Source organism: Aulostomus chinensis, chromosome 7, assembly GCF_037954235.1.
Source record: "Aulostomus chinensis isolate RoL2024-O1b breed Wild chromosome 7, RoL_Achi_v1.0, whole genome shotgun sequence".
In the NCBI taxonomy this organism is placed as follows: Eukaryota; Metazoa; Chordata; class Actinopteri; order Syngnathiformes; family Aulostomidae; genus Aulostomus; species Aulostomus chinensis.
This window is the reverse complement of record NC_141326.1, coordinates 12742510-12767500: the sequence shown is the minus strand read 5'-3', so window position 1 is coordinate 12767500 and position 24991 is coordinate 12742510. Positions and strand designations below refer to the sequence as shown.

Below are 24991 nucleotides of genomic sequence, written 5' to 3'. Positions count from 1 at the left end.
CTGCTGTCTGGTCTTAACTTGCTTGACAAACCAGTATATAATAACCATGTCACACTCAGCTGTTGTGAAACGTAACTGGTTTAATAGGTAATGAGTTGTGTTGAAAAACAAACTAAAAATTCATACAGGGCTGCAGACGGCTTCCAAGTGAGAGATAACATCTTCCAGGTCACACACGAGTGAGAGGGGAAAAAAGTCTCCCTGTATCCCTCACCATGATGTGTGTTTGATCAAAAAGTCAGTCCTAAGCACTCCAGAAACACGCGCGCGCGTGCACACACACACACACACACACACACACACACACACACACACACACACACACACAAGTACGTCACATCTTTTAAGAAGGTGTTACCATTAACCTTGAATGGTAGGAAGGAGAAATATAATAGCAGTGCTCAGTTAACGGCATCAATGCTGCCCTTTCTCTTCTGCTTGTGTGGACGCCTTTGTTTGTCATCTAAATGTCACTGAATTTGTTTCCCACAAGTTTTGATAGATCCGCCTGAGAGCAAGATAAACTCCTTTTCTATTCATTCTTGCTGCTACTGAATTTAGTCATGATTTATCCTACAGGGATGTTAATCCCCGTCGTACATGCTTATCTCGTAGTTAGAGTAAACCCCATACATGCATGTGTACACACTGGGGGGGGCCTCAAGGCAGGAGTACTGCAGAAGTGAATGGCAGTTTTTGGCCCACGCCTTGCTGTTTATCTTGGAAGGAGAACAAAAGCTAAGAGGTATAAATGTAAAAATGAACGAAGCATGAATGGACCACTCCTCACTGTTTTTCCGAGAGCAGAATGGAAATGATCCCCCCCCTTACTCCAACCCCCAGCCCTCACCCCCTTGCTTCCTCTGTAGTGAAAGCAAGTGATTGATTGAAGAGACTAGAAATGTTCAACAAAGAGAACTGTCTGTCCTCATAAAAACATGGAAGAAATATAGGTGTGGAGATGTAGCTAAGAAACATGTCCTGCACTGCTGCTTATGTCCTATCTCAGCGGAAGGGTTAGGTTGGGCTGCCAGTTCCTGCAGTGGAAGGAAAGGTCACGTTGAATATCCAGCAGGACCTGCAATAATAGAAGTGAACAAAACCAGGGTAAACAGTACAGGTCCAGAGTCCTCTGGTGCTCAAGGAATCAGGATGTCTTAAACATATTTGACAACATACATGTGATAAAATATTGGAAAATCAAGGTTCACGTAAAACGTTTGCATTGTAGATAAACATCATGTTTCTAAAGACAGACTGAGATACAGTTGAACCCTCGTAGCTCGTCTAGTCTAGTAGGATTTTAGCTGAAGGATTTATTTACTTCAGTTATTTTCTTCTGTTGCCACTGCCAAACCCCATGAATGGGATTCCTTGACTTTTGCTCCAGAGCCATCCGGAGATTTACATCGGTGTGAAAAGTCTCCACAGCTATTAGATGGATATCTTTTTTTTTTCATTCATAGTTTATCTTTCCAGCTTCCTCTAACACAGGATGTTTGAGTTCTGCCCTCATCTCGAGTCATTTGTTGGAAAACTTGTCTGACAGTTGGAAAGATAACGGCTTCTGATTTGATCCTCTGTATTCAGGTAGCCATCGATGGAACAGTGAACGTTTTATTCACACGTAGAGCGCCATCTCTCTGAGAGTCTGCTTACCAGAGTCTTACACAGAGTTACACGTGTTAGGATATAAAGTATATACTAAAATATTGATGGATTCCAACATTACCTGTTAAATATGAGATTGTTTGTGTGTGGCTCTCCACACAGCTGCTGGCGGAGTGCTGGACTGGTTTTATGTGATAGTAAACTAAATATCTCTCTCTAAGGACTATTTTTCTCTCAACTCACTTTAGTAGATGTCACCTTGGGCTCTGGAAACTTCTGATGATGGACTTTTCTTCTTTGCTATTTGTAAATGTTATAGTCGATATAAATCAAATGATTAAAATGAAAATACACCAAACATCATCTGATTAACCAATGATGCAAATAAATGTTCGTTACAGCTCAGCATGGACAGGCTTGTGGAGGAGTCAGCGATGCATCCCTGTGATAACAAGTCAGTTAAAGCTGAGGGAGCCCAGCTGCTGACTCACTGCAGAGGAAATGGGTTTTACTGGGGCAGCACATCACATCGCCAGTGTCTCTCCAGTTTCCTCCTCCTCCTCCTTACAGCGTAATTGAATTTGAATCATGCATGACTTGTGTCTGCAGGAAAAGAAAGGGTACTAATCACTCTGTCTTTAGAAACGTGCCACATGGTTTTACCCTCACATCCGTGCATGTATATACAAACGTGTATGTGCTACTCATACAATTTATTTTTTCAACTTTTCTCTTCCTTGATTGTTTCTCACAAAGTCTGCAATAAACAAAAGCAACCTGAGCTCTGTTCACCTGACTGACATTACCTGGCTAACACGTTCCTGTTACTGTACTCTACAGAATAGACATAAATAACTGTGTGTGTGTGTGTGGTCACCTGACTGCACCTTAGTGTGAACTGCTCTCACTCCTCTGTAACATGGTCCCAACTTGACACCCATTTTAAATGTTTTAACAGTCTCATTGTGGCTCCTTATGGAAACCATATGAACTAATTTTGAGTGACGGGGGGGGGGGGTGATGGTGGTGGTGAGCTTGTTGGACCATATTAAGCCTCCGTCAGGCCTCTACATGTCAGGAGCTCAATTAACTGTCTTTTTCCATCATGGAAAATTGTGCACCTCCAGCCTTCACTGATGATCCAAGAATGGTCCAGAAACGGTTTCAGAAATGGCCTCCATTCATAAAGGATCGCCTCACATCAGTCAAACTAAATTACCGGAACACTGGTCATGTTTACACGGCCAGCAATAATCCGACTATTGACTAAATAAGATAGTATTTAGATTAATTAAGTTTCCTATGGAATATTGACTTCATATTCCTGTTACAACCTCCGACTGAAGACACATTACATCACTATGTTCTACATCAGTTTAGTGTTTTCTTGCTAATAATACAGAAAACCAGCAGTTAAGAGCCCAGCTTGTAACACTAGAAACTAGCATGTGTTCCCTGAAGCTGTCTGACTCTTGTACGTGACGCCAAATACTTCAGAGATTCTGGTAGGACCTGTAATGGGATTTAAGTTGTATAAATGTCGACAACACCTCAATAATCCCCCTAAGTTTAGAAAACTATGACCTAATTTAGGTTAATATCATAAGAAAATGCTGTTAAAATGGAGGCGTCTTATTAAGGGCAATTTGCCGATTCACAGTTTTGTGTAGTAGAACATAAAGAATTCTTTAAATACTCAACCATCGTGACAGCAGAAAGGACGATGCCTGTAAGTTGGCTTTAGGTGTGTCATTGTGTGCAGCACTCTGCGAGAATTATGAAAGTGATTATGGTTTGTTCTCATGATGAATTACACTCTGATCACCTTAGCTCAGACGCTCTGTGTGACCTCCATGATGCTGATAGTGCTGCATCACTGGGTCTGTTTAAGTGCCTTTTACAGGCATTTGTAGGTGTGAGATGAGTGTGGGTGAGAGACGCTCGGAAGGAGCGATGGTCGCTGTCTCTACGGGAGGAAACAGCAGCTGCATCGTACCAGTGACACACACAGAAGTAACCTTACACTTTTATTTAGTCATGCACCTCCATGTTGTTTCTATGTGGTGGTGCTGGTGGCACTTGCTCTTCTTTAGAAACGCTTTTGTGTGTCTGTTGCACACAAGTGGTCTGTTGTGTTTGTGGTTTGAGCCACACGTTGTCATATTTGAGCCATTCTCCAAACGTTACAAGCACCTTCGTTAGAGATATATTTCAAGACATTTTACAATACAAGTAGTGGACTCATCCAAAGGAGCATATCGTTAGCATGTGGTGTGTATGAAATTAGCATTAGCGTTAAAGCTGCCATTGTAGCCGTCGGGCAGCTTTGGTTTGACTAGCTTTAACTACATTTCTCTGTATCATCGTGGAAGCGTCTGAATCAAACAGCCTCTCAGCTATTCTCAATCCAGTGGTGCTCTTATCCCCCCACTCCACCACTTGGCTGCCAGGCTTGTCGACGTTTCTGGCGGATATCCTGGTTTGGGTATGAGAGCGATTATTGGAGTTCATGTAGAGGCTGTGGACTCTTTTGCATGAGGCCCATCTCACATGGGTCAATGCTGCTGCTTAGCGGCACAGTGTATTTAAACATTAAGACAGACTGACATGGCTATACACTTGTAAAGTGTCCAAAGAGCATCGTTGCCATTAGTATCAATGGCTCCTTTCAGTTATACCTCCATAGACGGATTGTGTGGAGAGGCCAGACTGGCCACGTTGAATAGCTGTTTACCCTCAGATTGGCTCTGTCTCCAACCACATGCAGCTAAAGCCACCATAGCTAACCTGCTCAGAGTAATCACACACACACACACACACACACACACACACACACACACACACACACACACACACACACACACACAGTGATGCTGAAACACTGACTCAATCAAACACTCAAATGAACCGTACTCCTCTTGAAGGTACATGTGCTCTCTCTTGCTCTCTCCTTCACTTTCTCCCCCTCCCTTCCTCCCTCCACAGTCTAAATTAGACATTTTCATCGAGCTGCTGTTTCTGTCACGGCGTCGTGCGAGGCAGAACTTTTAGTGTCTGACAGAGCAGATCTGACAATCAAGATGGAGTCACACTCTGTATGTGTAGTGTTCTAATTCGTGCTCATGGTGATGGGCTTCTTGAGTCAGAATCAGGTGTCCGCAAGCACACACACCCACACACCTCCCTAATAATAAATAGAGCTTTTTACGTAATATACTGACATTTGTCCCACATAAGCTAGAAAATGTGTCTTTCAGATGTGACTCACATCGTTGATTTTTCACTCATGGGCTGGATAGTTTAGATAGTTTCAACAATTTCACTTTTGTGGTTGTTTTGGCAGGTTAACAGAAAGTCATGAGTTTTTGACATCCAGTGACAAATTTGGCTGAATGAAATGGAAATGCCACGGTGTGAGGGAAGGGATTATTCTCCTAGCTTGTTTAGAGACATTACAGCAGAAAAAAAGCTACCAATTTTTTAAAAGGCATTACAAAAGAAAGTAGGTGACTAACCAAAGCATCGGCTTCTGTTGCCAAACAACACGAGAGTGTATAATTTGTCCATCATGGACTTTTGTAGGTATCAGATCTGCTCTTATCTGGTTCAAATCAAGTGAATTAGAAAGTTGAAGCAGACTTTATCACAGTTGTGTCATAACAATAGTGTGTGATTTATTTTTGTCTTTTTCTGTCTTCCATTTGTCTCCTCCAGAGAGTTGTCCTCCAGACATCAGACCAGCGTCCCATTCTGGACCGCCAGAGAGTCAACGCTCATCTGATGCCGACGAGGCGGCAAATGAAACAGATCAGGGGATGAAGAGCTGTCATGTCTGTCAATGTTACCACACAAAGCCAGTGAGTGTGTTGTGCTCTTTATATGCAAACATGACCAAGCATGACCAGCACCTATTTTCATTCTACTTTGCCTTGTTGTTTTTCCCTTGATGACATTTTGCGGTTGTAAGCAATGTTTTTATTTTCATAGTTTGCCCTAATAAAATATTGCCATTCTTTTTTTAACGGTGGCGGTTATTTATTTTGGAGCACATCGGCTCTTGTGCTTCAATTAGGATTGTGGTGGTGTTCCTGTGTTGGTGTTTGTGTTGGGTTCGTTTTCCATCGGGCTTCCAAAACCACACTGGTATCATGTAATTATCTCCAGTCTGGATTGGAACATCTCTTTAAATCAGCCACAAAAAGACAGCGTTGTCTTGTCGGCTCTCAAAATCTGTCTTGTTTGTTTAAACTTGAGTGAAAATGTTTTATGCGACTGTGCTCATGACACCTCCCCCTCTCTAGAGTTGTTCAAAGAATGTTTCATCCTGTGTTTTCCACCAGCAGTGGTTTCATTTAACCACAGTAAGGAAGCCTGACTTGATAGAATGTTTGCCAAACCCTCTGAAAATCAAAAACACAAAGCTAAAATGTAAGGAATAGATTTTAGAGGGCTCATCTTCTGCAATACATGCTGCTAGTGTTAGCCAACTAGCTATTAGGTGCAAACTACAGTAGCAACCTAGCGTTATTTCACATATGCTTAGGCTTTTAGATGGATTTTGGGGGGTTTAAATGACCAGTGATACATGGACCAGGAACCAGTGACCAGTGTCTCTTTTTAATCAGATGTATGGCCCAGTACTTGAGCTGGGTATCAACCACACATTAAAAAATCTCTCCCAGACATCTTGTTTAAAACGAGTCACCTGTACAGCTAATCTGTTAGCAACAGCTGTGGTCTGAGGTGGACAAAGACCAGCCTCTCTGCTAATTTCCTTCCTTCTGACACTTTTATGTTATGGCGGTTGGTTACAGCACTGGTGTGTGGGCCAGATCTGACCCACATGTGATGGGTTTGGGATTGATCTGTGTCCGATTTGGGCCACATGATGTGGTCCTGTAGCCACACCCCCTCAGTCCATGCTGTCATTCACAGATAAATGTGTAATAAGATGTCCAAATGCTCTTTACCTCCATCCATCCATTTTCTTCCGCTTATCCTGATTAAGGGTCACAGGGGGGCTGGAGCCTATCCCAGTGGCTTTTGGGCAAGAGGCGGGGTTCACCCTGGACGGGTCGTGCTCTTTACCTGGTCCAAAAAAGAAAACAAAAACTATGACTAATTAAAATCTGCCAGGAATGTTTTGTCTAACTGACTAACCACAATGAAATAATCAGCTCCTCTTCTGACTCCGCTGATGGATAACTGACTTTAATAACATCATGAGTCACAAAATGTGGGACGGAAAGCGTGACTCACTCATCGTGTCCCCTGGAGACGCATCACAGACGCAGGTGATTCTGTCAGGTGTTGTCTGAATTTGCCGTATATTTTTAATACTGATAATGTTTAATAATTTACTTTCTCTGCGGTCGTGTCTTTTTTTTACAGAACTGACAATGATATGAACTCTTTTTTTTTTTTTTTTCTGACTCCTTGAAATAACCACCATTGCCAGAGAGATGATTGAAGCTGCTGACTTTCACATCGTAATTCTGAACGTTCCTGACTATCTGGGTGTCTCCCTGTTCATTAACTTTCAGTCAGTGTGTCATGATAGAAGAGTTTGATTTAGTGTCTTTATTAATAACTCTGCCATGCTGTGAATGCTTGATGGGTGTGAGATAAAACAGGCACTCACTGACTCTTCGCTCCACGATATCGAAGGCTGGTCATAGGAAATAGCAGGCGTACAAACTGCAGCACACTTTTATTATTTTGTCTGCAACCTTGACCTCCCTACAGTCACTGTTTTTTTTCCATCCTAATGTCAAGTATTGCAATAGCGGCCGACTATAAACAGTGGAATGTTCAGAGGGGACCCCTCTGACCCTGTAATGGTTTGACCCGGTAGTTCAGGATCATAGGCGAACTGCAAACCTGGCCAGGGACGCGGGGGTGGGCAGCGGGGTCACATACCTCTGCTCACTTAACCTGCACAGCTTCAGTGCTGCTAATTATGAAATCAGCAACCAGGGTGAGAAACATGCAGCTTTAATCCCACCGTGGTGAGATTAGTCACAATGTTCTTTGTTTTGTTTTCTACCTGGAACAAGAGGAAGGCCTATTTTATTGGTTTTACAGTGAAACAAACGAAGATCCTGTTAAAGTCAAACATTAATAGGTATTCACATTTCCTTTAAAATTGTTATCTTGCTTCAGGATTGAATGGGTCAATCTAGGAGTTGACAGATTGAAGGTTTGTAACAGAGTCCAGACTTGAGGCCTGCACCGAGAGACTTTTGAAGACTTTACTTAAAAAAAAAAAAGAAAGAAGAGAGAATAGATATCAACACCAACTAGAAAGAGCTGCGTTTCTTTCCTCTGATGTCACGGCAGCAGCAGTTTGACAAAAAGGCATTATTTGGGATCAACTGATCATTTTCAAATGAGTCACCAGTAAATTGCCATTCAATGTTTGGCTGCTGCCTTTCGGGAAAATTACTTCTTAGTAATAAAGAAAATATAAGTGAACAAATATATGATTTGTGACTTTAAGTATTCAAGCATTAAAAGATATTGGAAAAGAAATTAACCTGACTAATGTCTTGTTTACTATCAGTTACCTGGCAATGGATATGTGCGACATTGTTGCCGTGACAACAGAAAAGGAGCGCTCTGAAGTACAACAGTGGGACAGTCTGATTCCGAGCACTGAGGGAATATTTGTCTGGTGCAGTGTGAGCCAGAGATCGAAGAGGAGGAAGAACGGCTTCAGACTGAGGCGGGATGAAATGAGGGGATTCAGAGAAAGTCCATCTCTGGACAGGAGTTAATGATTTCCTCTTGTTTCCAAATATCCTCCCTGTTGAGCTAATCTACAATCACATTCTTTCATTCCAGGGGAAAGGGGAGGAGAGTCCCTATGAACCTGATATCTCCACGGCAAAGTAGAGGAGCTCTGTGGTGTTCTAGCATGGGAGTGTCTCCATTTCAGTTCTGGCAGGAACTGCAGGTTCATATTAATGACGGCACCATAAATAACCCCTTTAAATGACAGGCAATTAGTCCTAGAGCTGGCTTGACTACACACACAAACGGGGTCACTCAAGTTTGGAACAGAGGCAAAGTTTTTTCTCAGTTTAAGACATTTCTTGAAACCTTCCACCCTTTTCTCACAACTGGAAGCACAAAATTTTTCTTTCAGACTCTGCTCACAAACCCTCATCGCATCAGGACGGTGTCATCGGTGCTCAAAACCAAACAATGTTGTCAAATCGCACGCCAGTCAAAATAAAAACACTACTGAGCATTCATTCGACACTCCATCAAAAAAGGTAAAACCCAAATCTCAGGGCGTGTAGCTCTGGAAAATTAAATGTTTGCCTAGAATGCCCTTTTCATTTATAAAAGAAATAAAGTTGGGGGTTTTTGGCTCACAGTTTGGGGAAAATGGCAGAAGGTTTCAAGAGATCCGTCTCAGTGATTGTGAAAAACCTTTTAACTGAGAAGCGCAGCAGCAAAAGGTGAACGGGAGCACAAAAATCAAGTGATTCCTCGTGTGTCAGCTAAAAACACTCCGCCTGCCTGTCTGATAGCTCCTCTGCATTTTTGCTGAAAACCTCCATCAACCTGAGCATCTGAACCGGCTTCTGTTGGTTCCATATCATCATGAGCAAAAAGTTCGATCAATTTTGAGACCAAATTTAAGGCTACGACACCTGCACTTGAATTTTGTGACACTTTTGTTTACTGTGCTTAACTGTTAGGCGTCACAAGTTCGTCACGGTGCAAAACGTGTTTTTGTAAGTCAGAATGTGATTTGTGAGAAAAGGGCCAACGGGTTCTGCAAATTGGGTCAACCTATATAGACACAACTGGCTGAGGCCGCTGGATCTGGATCAGAAATTGGGGATTTAGTGTTGAACCGATTCAGAAAACCAGCAAAAGCAAAAGGGATTTAAACTTTAAACTGGCTAGGAATTCATGATTGTTACTGGTTGTACTGGTCTGAGTCCATGCATGTGAGCAACAATGTCTTACTGTGATTGTGAGAAACATAATTGCAGTATACATCAAGTTTTTCGAAATTTAAGCACTGTGATTTCGAATATTTAGGCTTTTTTTTTTTTTTTTCAAATCACGTCTGATTGTCACTGATCTGACTGGTGTGGGGTCATGACGCATAGATGAAGCTAGTGGGTCAAAACCACCTCACACCTCTTGAGTGAGCCAAAAATGGAGACAGGAAGGCAGAGTCGTTCTCTCTGCCACACACAAGCCTACATTCATGTTTCCAGCTGACGGGAGCAGAGGTGGAGAGTCCAGCGGCGTTCCGCACTCACACACTGGAGGGGTGATGGGAAGTGGCAGACAGGAAAGCAGAAGGCAACATCTGTTTCCCTTAATTCATCTGTAGTTGATGGTGAGGAGGCTGGAGCCATGGTGAACATCCTTTGCACCCCCCCCCCCCCACACACACACACACACACACACACACACACACGTCCATCCACATCTGTGTCACTGGTAAAGCACCTCGTGCTGCTTTGTGCTGTTTCTTTGCAGATGACACCGTGTCTTTTAGACAGATTTGATCTCCTTGTTTCTTCATGGCAGGAGGTTTTAATCAGCTGCAGCTTTCTTCTGTGTTGAAGTCCAGGACACTCGCGTGATGCACAACAGTGAAGTGAGCTTTCATGTGGGGGAAAAAACAAACATCTGAGAGCGTTTCCTCCTGCCACTCCAAATTGAAAACTGTCAATCAAATCAAGTAACACATCACGCGACCGCCCTTCCACAGATACTGAGGGACTCTGCAGGCGTTTCCTGCAAGCTCAGTGATTACAAGCCTACACTGTAACCTCGCCATGGCTAAAATAAACACACTGTTGTAACGTAAGGTTGGCTCAGTGCAGCCGAGGCTGATGGAAACAATGTACTGGACAAGTGATGGTGCAAGAAGAAAAGCCACTGAAGTAGTTAGAATTCCATCCATCCATTTTTCGATGCCCCTCATCTGCTAAGGGTCGTGGGGGGGCTGGAGCCGATCCCAGCTGGCATCGGTTCACCCTGGATGGGTCGCCAGTTCATCACAGACTGTTAGAATTCAACAGCAGAAAAAATAAGTTTGTAGTAAATATCTGAGGAAGCTATCCAATTATTTCTGAGATTTTTCCCTGTGAACCAGGTGTGACCCCAGGATTCATCCTCCGGGAGCATGAATGTTTTAATCTGTTCTGTTAAATTGCACTGGATAAATTAAAAAATTGACCTACCGATGGAGCTGGATTAAAATTAGATGACCACCAAAACATTAATATGCATCCTGTTGAACTTTGAATGATTTATCTCCCACGAAATTCATCTGGATATTTTAGTTTGAAGTGGATAACTGCTTCAAAGGTTCCCAACCCGAGGTGGGGGAAGAGAACAAACGCTACACACACACACACACTCACAGACCTATCCAGACAGCCCAGTTTAAATTGTTATACGATTCAACTGTTATTTTTTATAGCAGATTATTATATTTTTTATCTTGATGCTTTTTTAAAATCTTTTTTTTAAATCATTTCTGGAAATGGTCCTGCATCCTGAGCCCTGGACTCACTGAAGTCACAGGCTGGGCGCCCTGACCTGACCACGACAGACATCCAGAATCTTGGGGCTGGTTTCAGGAAGTTTCCTGAAATAGACGTATTTTCAGTCTGGTTCTGACTGTTGTGTCAAGTTTGATGACGTCAAAACTTTAATATTTGGTGTTTTCTAATGAACTTCCAAAAAAGTTTCTGGATTAAAACTGTCACCAGCTGCAAATGGCATCCACTGAAACAATCAGGATTATGGAAATATGACATTTACTATTTGTGTGTGTGTGTGTGTGTGAGACAAGTAGCTTGCAGTCAGTGCTTGTACCACCACCCACCTGTGGGAACATGTTTTAGTGTTCACACACACACACACACACACACACACACACACACACAGGTCTGGTAACTGTCATATGGCTCAGTGTTTAAACCCTGAAAGACTGGTGTGTGTTTACCTATGACAGCAGTGAAGGTGAGGTCAAGGCAGCTTAAGGCGTTTTTTGTGTGTGTGTGTGTGTGTGTGTGTGTGTGTGTGTGTGTGTGTGTGTGTGTGTGTGTGTGCGCGCGCGCGCGGGGCATACAGGTGAGTGTTGACTCGTAGTTGATGTTTACATTACTGTTCTGGCTGGAGTGGAGCTCAGACCTCAGATTTACTCAGAGAACTGACCTGGAGAATTCAGTTCTTCAAAGCTGTTGTCAATACCTACCCAGAGATTTTGTCCCAGCATATCTGATATTTTTCAGTGCAACATACCTTTGGAATTCATAATTCAATAAATCACTGATGTGCTTGAAGATTTGCAACTTGTAAACATGTAAGCCAGTTTAACCATTAAATATAATCTTTAATATAAACTCCACTCGAACTTGTATTGAGTTCATAGTGTGGGAGATTTTTAGTATATTTTTGGAATTTTTTTTTTTTAAAATGCACAAAAACGGCATGAAAGGAACGCATTGCACCCCACAATGCAATGCAACAGTAACCAATACTTAACAGGTATTGATTGTTTAAAAAAATATTTCTAAATGTTCTGTGTGGTTTCATATTTACACCGAGCCTGTAGTGGTGAATACACACGAGGCCCCAGCATAAGAGAGCGAGCACACCTGCGACTCACGCAGGCCGAACAGGCTACTGCTGGTTAGCTCTCGGCTAACGAACGAAACCAGGCTTTCCAAACGTTATTCGGTGGATCAAAATGTACCAGGCCCTTTAAACCCTGTTAACGTTTAATGTCAAATATGTTGAACTGCAAATCAAGATGATAGCCCAGCAAACACAAGCGATACCCGTAGAGGTTCACGAGGGATTCGGAACGTTGTTTGTTTTTGAGATTTAGATGAAATGACCCTTTAAAAAATGCAGGTAGGTGCCGTGTGCGCTGTGGCGGTAACCCTTCAATCAAACGTGCTGCGTTAGAAAAGGCTGCTTCTTTCTGTCTGACTGATAATAGAACACATGTCCTGTTCCACTCTGCTTGGCTCGGCCCCGCCTCAACTGGAAAACCAATGACTGAAATAAATGAGCGAGCTTCCTCCCCAGCATCAAACCAAATTTACTGCTCTCATATCTGTTGCCAGTTTTCCAACTGTGTTGTGTTTTCAGCTTTTGTTTTTCCAAGCAGATGATGCACCAGCTCTTCATCCGTCTCTCTCTCTCCTCTTCCTCACCGAGTCTTCCATTTACTCTGTTTGTCATCAAACTGCACTACTATTGCAGAAGAAGTCAAGGGTCAAGCCTAGCACGTTAGCACCACTTCCCTTTACCGCTACGCTGAGTGAGGCTGGAGTTTGGGGGCCGCCAAACATTCACCGTCACAGAAACGAGCAAATCCCGGAGGCATCAAGTACTAATTTACATACAAGTCATCTTTTATGCTCATCATCTCAGACATTGCAGATAAAATCCACTCCTGTGTCGGTGCCAAAAATTTGTTCCAACCAAAATCCTTGCAGGAAAATAAAGACTGCAATTGTACTTTTTTACTTAAAGTTCAATCAAAGATTGTGGATGTGTTCCGTGCAAAAGCGATGTCTTAAATTCAGTGAGACGATGTGTGTCTTTGCAGAGTAGGGAGGGAAGAAAAAAACTTGTGGAGGCAAAGCATTCAGAAGGGTTTATATAGAGTGGATTTAGTTTAGGGTAAGAAAAATAATATTTTTGCCCCTTTTACTGGTGTAAAAGGGGCAGAATTACAAGTGGTGATCATTCAAACACACTTCAGTTTTATGGAATTTTTATTTACTTCACCAAAATAAGGAGCTTTATCCACATACCACCAGTTTAGAAGTATCTCATATCAATAAAAGTAGATTTATTGCAGTTTCAGTTAACTGCAGATTTATCACAGCAATCAAATACTGATCAAAAGTATTGACTAAGGAATCAAAGGGTTAAAACCCAAGCGGGATGTAAAACACAGAACCTGACTTTGTCACACAACTGGAGCTGCTCAGCTCAAATAAATCTGCCAACACTCGCAGTCTCAACTCACTGAGGTTTTTGCAGCTGATATAAAACAGATGCTTTGTGTTTAGCATCTTTGTTATTATGTCTCTGACGTCACCGGGGTCTGCTTTCATGAAATATTGATCACCCCTTCGCTCCCCTTCACGTTTCCACTGGTAGACGAGTGCAGAGAGGGAGCTGCAGGGACGATTGGAGTGGCCGAGTAAAACAAAGAGGAGAAAAGAACAGAACCGGCTGATCAAGTTCATAAACACCGAGGCTCGACTCTCCCCAACCTCCTCCATAAATCACAGCGTCTCATTCTTCTTGTTTATCATCTGATCTCACGCTCCTCTCTCTCTCTCTCGTTTTGATCTCTCTCCATCCATCCCTGCTGTCGGAGTAATGAGAGACTAAATCTGGCAGAGCGTTTTGAGGCTAAAACTCTGGAACATTCCAATAGGAAGACAACTGTGTTGAATTGTTCAGTGTGATATGAGTGTGTGTGTGTGTGTGTGTGTGTATTTAAAGCTGCACCAAGAAGACGTTCATAGAAGAGATACACACATTTGACCTGGATGGCACAAGAAAGGTGTTTTTGCCCAAACTTTTATCACTCCTTTTTTTGCCTTCTTCATGAATCAGTCAGGCCTTTTTTCCACGTGTGAGCGCGTTTATTATCTCATCAGCCGCTACAATCTAGCAGCTCGAGCTGCATTTGTACTAAAAGATGTTTATCAGTAAACAAGAGCAACAACCTGCCCTTGAGAATTTTATTGAACTCCATAAAGAGGAAAAAAAACACACATTAAGGTTGGGGTTTTTTTTACCTCTGTGTGAGTTTGACAAACTTTGATATTAAATTTGACATAAATCAGAGACCTATTAATGATTTCAGGTCAAAATATTAATTATATCTGGCAACACCAAATAATACTGTTTAACGATTCATTTACTCATCTCACACATGGACAGCAATTCAACTAATTTCCAACAATGTTCCCTTGACTAGCGGGCAAAAATCTGTCTCCAAATTTCTAATAAACTTATAGTTTACTGAACTAGAAAAACCACATCGCGGTTGTATGAGGGGGCGACAGGTAGACCGCACCTCAGAATCACGGGTGTGAGAATAACTTGTCCGATTCGGACTATAATCCCAACCCTCGCGCTAAATTAGAAAAGCTCAACTTGTTTGGGGAGTTGTGACTGTTGCAGTACGACAGAAACACCTTCAGTCCTTGCCAGATGCAGAAAGTTTGAAATCGTTTTATCTTGGGAATCCGAGATAGAGTTTGAGAGCATTAAACATCATCAGGGAGCGTCACATGAAGCGGGCGAGCTCGTACCCTGGCCTCAGCAAACCAGCTGACACCGAACCTTCCACGTGTTTTTATCCGACATGCCGTGAGAATTTTTTAATCGGCTGTTGGTGTATTTTGGTCTTCAGACGTGATTTGCAGGATGACGAGGACGGAGGAGACAGAAAGTCAACCACTGATCGTCGATCCGTCTGATTCACATCTCATGTTTGTTCCTACTGAGGAGCTGAAGTCTTCTGACGTCTCCTCCAGACGGAGCAACATTCTTTCCTCTGACTGGAAGAGCTCGTTCTTTTTATATGTTATCACTCTCCTCCTCTTCCTCCTCCTCCTCCTCCGGCAAACTTCATTCCAGATGAAACTGACAGGTGGATGATGGCAGTGTACCAATTTGCATGCTAACACATCTTGGTCGATGAATTGTTATTACACTGTTCTTTACACCATTGACGGCTAGTGGAAGCTCCTAAAATCTGTAAAAGAATGAGCTTTTTTGCGTAACCCTGTCAGAGAACGCCGGAGAACCTTCCATGACCTGAAACTGGTTGCCAGTGTGACTAAACGAGCCCTGGACAGCAGCAGCTCCACCCACTGTTGCTTTCTGGTTACGGCGTGGAAGTATTTAACAGGACTGAATGTCATGGTTGAACTGAGGCGGGGGAAAAAACAGAGATTAAATAAAGTCAGAGTTATGATGTAACCGTGGTCAAATAAACTAGTCGCCGAATTGAGGGGGGAAAAAAAAACCAAACCTGAATTTTATAAGAAAAAAAAATCTGATACTCTTACTTAATTGGAATATTGGGATTTAATTCATGTAATATTAAGACTCTTTTTATTGTAAAATGTTGATTTTATTCTCAAAATCTCAGTTTCAGTTAACGCTAATAATCAACGCTTGATTATCAGCATTTCCAACAGATATCTTGGTATCCGATACATCATTTTATGTTGTGAAATCGTATACAGTTTGAAAAAAAACAAAAACAACTTTCTCTCCCCTTTTATTACGGTGTCTGCTGTTGTCTGACATGCAAACACAAACCCCTAATGCACTGAGAGTTGTCATCCCAGTGTGATTCCATCAGTTAAAATGGCCTCATCGGTTCCAGTCTTAATGCTGTCTGACATGGCAGAACAGCAGCTCGGCCCTGCAAGCTGTTCCTGCTTCATTATTTATCATCTCAGCTGTCAGAGATGCTGGGCCTTGTTGAGGATTCAGGCGCATTCTGTTTGGGAGTAAAACCACGACTCTAAATAAATAATACCACTGACAAGCTCTATAAATCATGAGCTAAGTAACTGTTATTCGGGGGTCAGCGCCCTACGTAAACTATGATAAAAGGTCAGCCATGGGCTGGAGCTAATGTGCTACGCTCTGTGCACAATGCTAGCAGACCTTTAGTTTCTCCTCATCTCTCCAGCAGTGTGGCTGTGGGTACAGAAAGGTGATGGATTGGTCGGTTCAGCTCTTTGGTTCAGACTCATTTACCTCAGCACCTGTTACGTGGTTGGTTGTGAAATCTGGAATAGAGAGGATGAATCCCATTAACACGCTCGGATTTTCATCCAGGACCGCCAGCATGGTGACATTTACCTTTCAAAATAAAACATTGTGACAAGTGGAGGGACTGCAATTAAATTTTACTTTCGCCCGGAGTGAGCATCACTGTCAGGACAGGATTTACGTGACACTCTCGGTTGTTGTCAGATAACTTAAGGCATGACCACAACTGAAAGCATTCTTGTTTGCTACTTCATACCTCATGACATCTCTAATTGACTGGTTTGCAGCAGCCGAAACAGCAAAGAAGTTTGAATGCATGGGTTTTGTTTGGTGAATGTTGCATTTGTGGAAAATGCTGACTAGGTATTTAAAATATTAACATAAAATTAAGCCCTATCTGTCACCAGCTCTGTGACACAAACACACACACACACACACACACACACACACACACACACACACTACTTTAAAGTACAAATGACAGCCCTATGACATCAGACTGGCTCCCTTCTTATTGGTGTCATGTTTAAACTGTTGACCTCAAAGTGATTCTTCACCCAAAGACTGTAATTTACCTTTCAAATACAAATGTTTAAAAAAATGCATTGAGCTCATATTTTTTCCTCTCACCTCTGCACCACAGATCTGTGACTCCAGAAACCACAAGGAGCCAGCCTTGTATGTTACGCTTGGTGCTGATAGCGACAGACAGCTAGCAATGAAACCGTTCAATAATGTCAGTTTAAAAACTCTGTACTGCAACATCCAGCATAAATACAGGCTAACTGTACATTGTGTTTGTTTGTTTGTTTTTTGTTTCTTTGTTTTGCTAAGTTCAAAATGTTTGTTCGTTTGTTATTTTGTTGCTGTAGCCGTTAGCTGTCAGTCGCCATTAGCGTCAAGCTAAATAGATGTGGTTGGTTCTCTCTGCATTCTAGAATTACAAAGAAGTGATGCAAGAGAGAAAAAGGCACTTCATGAGCTCAAATGCATATTTTTAAGTACGAAAGGAATAAAACACTTATTGGGGAAGGTATTTGAAGAGTGCTGTACAGCGTCAGCCATCCCGCTCATCAGTGACGGTTCTTAACTGAGCCAATGATGAAATGCTTGCCTTGTTTTATGCTAATGCAAAGTGGTATGTGTGATTTAGAGGACACAGGACTTGATGTGACTGTCTACAAACACCACACATGCACATACACACTCACACATGCATGCACGCTCACACATGCACGCACACACACACACTCAGGTTTGTCCGTATGCTCAAGCAAGGGATTAACTCGACACACAAGTGAACACGCGAATAAACATTCACACACGGCCCTCTTTTATTTCATGCTTGACAGCTGTTTGTGAATGACTCTGCACTCAGGGAAGCTCATTCACGCGCGCGCGTGTGTGTGTGTGTGTGTGTGTGTGTGTACGTACAAGCCTTTTTTTGCTGTGTTGTTTTATTTATCCATTAGGTTCTATAGAACAATGTAATGCTGTATTTTCCTTACAACCCTATAATCACACAGACACAATAAAACATAAATACACTAACAGGGGTGTGTCACTATTTAACTGTTTACCACATTAACCAACTACAGGGGCAAACATTAACCAGCTATGAATATGAAGAATATGAATGAAGATGTGTCATCATTGTTATAGAATAGCCAGTACAATTCTGTATGTGTCTGTTTCCATTGGACATGGCCATGCTTTCTTTTCCCAGCTCCACTCTTGACTTTATATTTCCCCCACAGAGAAGGCGTGTGTAGAGTAGGTTCTCTGGTAGGTTATTAATCTCCTCATTAAACTTTAGAGGGAAAAGTGCTTTGGATTTGTTCCCGGAATGTTTTATGTCTAACGTCTTAGAATAATTCAGCAAGGCTAATATATGTCAAAACGAGACAATCCAAACTTTCTGTTCAGTTCATGCGGGCCACATTTCATTTTGATGATGTCACTACAGTCGTCGACACAAATATCCTGAAACTGCCTGGAGGATGTTAATGAACAACTCTAGACTCGCTTTGACCTCCAAGCTTCATAACTGTGGTAACGGGTTATGTGAACGACTGAGCCACGTTCATAGTACGAGCGAGTTGTCAAAAAAGACAAATTCATCATCAACATGTCCACGTTACTGTGCTTCACTGGACAGAAATGGTGCACCTGGACTGTTGGTGGATCATCGGCAGGGTTCTGCTGAACGTGCTCAGCTGACCACCGTGTGGCAGCAGGGGGGAGTGGCTGTCGAGCAACTGAAGGGTAGCTGGTTCACTCCTCTCCTCCCCAGGTGAGCGAGCCGAAGTGTCCCTGAGCAAGATACGCAACCCCTGATCATTTAGGGCGCGTTTCCACTGGCTCACTTCGGCTCGGGCTGGTAGGGGTCGGGTCGGTACAGCTCAGTACGGGTGCGTTTCCACTAGCACTGGGTACCACGTCAGCATGGGTGGACTCTCAGCGTAATTTCTGTGGAAGACAACGACAATGGACTACATGCAGGCGGCGTGACGCCTGTTGCTCCGTCAGAGGTTTTTGCTTCAACTAAAAGTGAGGGACGACAGACAGGCAAGGCTTCAAGCAGCGAAACAGAACACCCAAGAAAAGTATAAGAGACTTTACCAAGCGATAGCGAGTGAGCTACCCAATCAGAGTCCCGCTTTGTGCTTACATCACATTTTAGTCTCGGCTCACTTGGAACTCCAGCGGAGCAGGGACCAAAATGGTAACGGTTAGTACCGTGTTGAGGCCAATGGAAACGGGGCCAAACCGACCCGACCTGACCCGAGCCGAAGTGAACCAGTGGAAACGTGCCCTTAGTGAGTAAGTTGGCCCTTGAATGGTGTGTGTGTGTGGGTGTGTGTGTGTGTGGGTGGGTGGGTGAACTGAATTCTTCCAAGGTTGAAAATAGTTCTCTATAAGTAGAACACATTTCCATATATGATTTTGGTTAATCGATGAAAACCAGTAATTTCTTTTTTATGAGAAGGTGTGAATGAGTGAGAAGTGATTAAATCATTAGCAACTTAAGACATTTAAATCAATCTTTCATGCACCTGAGACATTTTTGTGGACTGCATTCAGAATCCATAGATATATAAGCTGCCGGCAATATATCACACCACTCACACTCAAATGATATAGACACACACACACACACTCACACACACACACACACACACACCGTGTCTGAAGCATGTGTTTCCATTCTTGTTATGTAAACTGTTGTGTTTTTAGTAGAAAGAAGTGAGCAGCTGCTTCTAACTGGCATCATACCACCGCACAATGTTTCTGCCAAATGCAGCACCCAGGGATCTAGCACACACACACACACACACACACACACACACACACACACACACACACACACACAAACACACACTTGCAAAAATAATTCCTAACAAGGTTGCATAACAAATGATATCTCTCATCTTTCCTGTTTTTCTTCTTCATCTTGTTTTTTTACACACACACACAGAAAGAGGGAGAGCGAGAGAGAGAGAGAATACTAGGTTTAAAATGAATACATTCCACTTCAAGGTACCAGGGATTCAAATACACATGCACATACATGAACCTGCAGGAATCTAATAAGATTATAATGTAGGTCATCTATATTGGTGGTTCTCAAGCTCAGGGTCGTGATCCCCACAGGGGTCACCAGCTCATTCTTCGGGGTCACCAAATGTTCCGCATTTCATTTGGTTGGATTCAATCCATGAAGAGACGTTGAGCTAAAATGTTTTTACTGCTATCTTTTCATTTATTACATTTTTTGTAATGTATTTTCGCATTTGTCACCATGTAGGATTAAAGAAAGAACCTCCCAAACCATTAACCAGGTATCACAACGGCTGTCCAGCTGGGTTCCAGTTTGGGTTGTTTTGTGTTGACTTCGGCCCAGGCCATCAATGGAGGTGCAGAGGAGTTGGCTGGGAGCAACATGTGCGAAGCCACGCGGTTCTCTGAAGCAGCAGTGCTGAGAACCCGACTGTCATCACTCACGTCGTCTTTTTTCCCCACTGATGAAACCGAAGCTGCGGACCACAGACTCCTCTGCATTGATCACTCAGGTTTGGAGAGTTATTTTTCTGTCAGTACATGCGGTACTGCACCTTGAACTGTAGGACTGGTCCAGACCACTGAACGTACCTCAAAACAAAAGGAAATGATTTTTTTCAAGATTATAACACTCACCTACAATGTTACAAAATGTATAAGTCGATATCTACGAGGTCGCTGACGTCATCTGAATCTTGTCAGTAAGGACACGCCCGTTCAGGGTTGAAACATCAAAAATCATGAAAATTGCAAAAGCTACTTTCACGCTCCACCAAGATGGTACCCCCACACAAACTGAAACTTTGCAAAAATGATTGACGAAAATTATAAAAAGGTATTCTGATACCTCACAAAAAAATGTACGATTCAGAAAATGTGGAATTTATAAAGGAACAATATTGTTTGACATGGTCCGAACCGGAAGTGGTGCAATGTCTTGGTAGCATCATGTTCTGTCATTACCAAACCTCCCATTCTTTATTTCCATGCCCCACTGAACCTTTGTACCAAATATGGAAAAATATGGACACGAGGTGGCATCAAAACTGGAAGTAAATCACATCTCAGTAACTGTAAAGTTAATCAGTCCCAAATTTGGTCCCAAGTTCACCTCCTCCACGGACGGTAAACCATGAAAGTTACATGTCGTAGCCACTAGGTGGTGTCACCAAAGAATACTTTTTATTTAATTATTTGCTCAATGACAAAAATGGTGAAACTTACTTTTTCAAACAACAAAAGTTATATTCAATCTCCTCTCTGTACATTGCAGCAGAAATAGGAAGTGTTGTTCGTCTACAACAGTTGGTCATATCCAGGGGTGAAAGAGGGCCGGAACGGGCCGGAACGCAGTTCCGGTAAAATATTCACAGCCGGAACGGAGTGCCGTTAAAAAAGGAGGAGAAGGGAGCTGTCAAAATCCCATATTAAATAAAGAAAACGACGTCTGAAAGCGGTTTCACACTGAACGCGACAGACGCGGCGCGCTGCGTGTGGTAGGGGACAAGCACGCCTCATTTGCTGGGCTTGGCTTGCACTCATGTGACGTCACAGCGCTCCCACATACACAATGAATGGACTTCCCCCACGCAACCTGCGCCTTGCGCGTTCAGTGTAGAACCGCCTTGGCACGGAGTCGTGCCCATGAGCGCATCGCCACATGCGAGGCGTTTCTGGTTGGCTGACAGACGGACACGTGGGTCACGTTACCAGCATTGTTAGTTTTGATTGATTGGTTAAAACCACACATGTTCCGCTTTCACGGAACGAAAAAAAGAGAGAAAACAAAACAGAGGGCAAAATCAAAGAAGTAGGCTGCTGGCTACCTGCTTTGGCACAATGCTATGTAAAATAAGTGACATGTTTAAGGGACAATGTGACAGAGTTGAAGAAGTAAGAGAAAAAATTAGCAATCAGAGCCACTCATTGATGAGAGTGAGTTCCAGGGAGAGACTGTCTCTGTGGAGTCTGCCAGTGAGAACCTACAAGAAGAATAAATCATTGAGTGATATTGGTGATCTGTTTTTTCATGTCTGCCTGTTCCCTGTTGTTAGCACTGTAGTGGGCCATTACTGTAAACAGCAGTTTTCAAAGTATTTCCAGGGGTAGCGCGGGAAGGGTGGGGCTATGAGGGCTGCAGTTGTGTGGGGAACAGACACCCGAAAACTGTAATAAAAATCACCCAAAACCGATTAAAAACCGTAAAACTTCGTTGGTGGGGCCTTTGGGCGTGCGCTTTTTTTTTTTTTTTTTAACCCAAAGGGCGTGCGTACAGTTCCAGCAAGACTTTTAAGCCACTTTCACCCCTGGTCATATCATTACAAACGAACTACTGAACATCTGTGCCAAATTTGGTGCCAGTTGCCCGATAGGTGGCGCTGTTGCACAACATTGTGCAAAATGGAGAATTTACTATTTCAAGCTCATCAAACAATTTGTGTCAGTAAAGAAAGTGCTGTCTGCTGCCTTGACAAAAGTCGGTCACATCGATTTAAAACTTGGCCCAAATGTTCATCATCGCCTGCTGAACCTCTGCACTGCATTTGGTGCCATCGGGCAGTTAAGATGCTGCTGCTGCCCACAAATGATGAAAGACGACACTTACTTTCTTTTATCCATTTGGGATAAAACTTAACACAATTATATATACAAGCTGTAAATAAAAAGTTAAACAAAGACTTTTGATAACCAGCACAACTTCAACGTTGTAAACTGAAACCTGTTTCGTTCCAGACAGGAAGTGTTGAGTATCTCGTCAATAATTGGTCCCTTCAGCATTCAATGAGGCTCAGCTCTCTTGCACAGAGTTGATCGCAAAGTCTGGTGCAATGGAAGGTTTCAGTTAATGAGAATGTCTGTTGACCGCCTGGAATATTTCGAAAACATCACCGCAGATGACAATTTCGGTTGATGAGGCCAAGAGAGCAACAGACTGACAAGGACGAGAGGAGGAGAGACGACTGATGCCGGCTGAACTGGACTGTGTAACCGCGGCAGCCACTGAGGACGCCAGCACGGATCACTCAAACATTCATAGGTTTATCCGAAATGATCAAACTCCAGAACTAGTGAATGCAACCGCTGATCATTTTAACACCGCGATTTGTCACCAGCTGACAGGCCGACTGCGCAGGAATGAGACAGATGCTATCAGATGACAGCAGATGTATCGAGTGACATTTACATGAGACGGCGCTCAGCAGGCTGACAGTCAGCGGAGCTGGCAGACGCTCCCTCGGGGGGAGACTGCTACCTGCATATGTCAGGATTTGAAATGGTTTTCGTTGGATGTAAGCTCCCAGGACCTGGTTGCTGCAGTCACAACAAACACAGCACAAGCTAATATACCTGGTCCGTCTCTGTCCTCCAGTGTTCTTCCGTTAGTCTCATTCCACTCAGGAATTCTCTCGTCCCTTCATCTTTTTCCTTCAACCCACCAGCTGGTACGCATTTCAGTGTTCAGCCCTCAAATTCAGGCAGCCCGTCACTTCTCCCTCGCACTTTAACTTCTTTCAGCATGTATTTGTTTGTCGTGAAAAGCTGTCGTTGATAAAACTGTGACATTTCAGAAGTGATTATTGATAGCACAGGGCTGGTGAAGAACACGTGAACGATCATGTAGGAAGTAATCCAGGGCCAGAAACTGCAGGCTTCACAGTCCGACGTACTGCTCCTTCAAATCTTACTTGTTGGAAGAAAAATCTCACACATAATCAAACTTTGACATGAATTTGACTGTTAGTGTTAAATTTCTTCACATGTCCTGCTGATGTTGCAATAATCCCTTTGAAGTGAATTATTTTGTCTATGTTAACCATGTTGTCAAACTCTGACAGCGAGTAATGCAAATTTTCCAAACCCCTGCTTTAGCTTCAGAGAAGCAGCTTTCATGAGTGGACAGATCCTCCTGTTTCCTTTTCACTAACTTTCCAGGAATTCCCCCCACTGGTGCCCATGATGCTGCAGGCCTGCTGGCTAAACATTTACTGTATTTGTTCCTCTCTATCCTGAAGAGCGTTTCCCCTGTGGAAGGTTACGCTGTGGATACGGAGCCTGGAGAGAAATCATTGCTGTACATGTTGGATGCTGGTCGGAGCAACAGGGCGTGGCGTCGCTCAGCAGTGAAAACGTTCATGACGCGACGCCCCAGACATGACAGTCCAAGTCGGAGTGACTCTGACAGAGAAATATTCATCACCCGGGAGGCGCGGTGAACAGATCACACAACTTTGAACTGTTTGCTTTGCTTTAGTTCTGCGAGCTCGCTGGATTTCCTCCGGACTCCAACGTTTATTGGTGTTCCCACTTCTAACGCTGCTCCTCATTTTCTACCTTTTCTCCATTTCTAGAAAAAAGGAGCAGAATAAGGACTGTTTCTGCTGACTCCAGCCTTCCTGTGCCATTTGATGATCGTATTCATACTAAATGAAGGGTTTTATTTGCTATGTTTGTTATGAGTTGGAAATCTTGATTTTTGCCTCACTTTTTTGACACATTAAAATTCATATACATGAGTATGAATGGATGGTTCTTCAACGCTGCCTGGATGAAAGAAGGTTCAAACCTTAGCATCAAAATAACTTCATTACAAAAAAAACCCCATGAAGGCGATGAAGTATTGAAAGTAGATTACATGCTGGACAAGGCTCTTTCCTTACTTGAATCAGGAATCTTTTTCATATATTAATATTTAATATATTCAGCTCAGGTTTTCTAATCGTGTGTTGAGCAGGGAATCCGGTGAAAGTTTGTAGCCCTGTGAAATGTCGACCTTAATAACATCTAGGAGTCCCAATCATGGATGTTTGGTTCATTTCATTGCTAACAACAGTGCCACAGACGCAGCAGCTCGTCAGGCGCTCGTAGGACAGCAGGTGAAGGTGTGTGTTACTGAGGGGGTAACATGAGCTCGTGCATCCGCGTCTCTCCCTCTGCTCCATCCCGTCGCCATTAGTGCAGAAGTTCACGCAAGAGCAATCAGGAATTAAACACAGCTATGCATGAC

General features: G+C 43.0%; 1 protein-coding gene across 2 annotated transcripts in view; it reads left to right on the top strand.

Moving 5' to 3' along the window:
* The window catches only part of LOC147258578 (uncharacterized), a 45330-nt gene extending 39690 nt beyond the window's left edge, over positions 1-5640 (top strand). The window contains exon 15 of one of the 2 annotated variants that reach the window (XM_086207729.1): positions 5326-5640. In XM_086207729.1, coding sequence (XP_086063855.1) covers positions 5326-5392 — 67 coding nt within the window. In that variant the 3' untranslated portion in view covers positions 5393-5640. The remainder of the gene's footprint in view (positions 1-5325) is intronic. The other variant, XM_086207728.1, reaches the window with a different exon arrangement.
* Positions 5641-24991: the final 19351 nt, after the last annotated feature.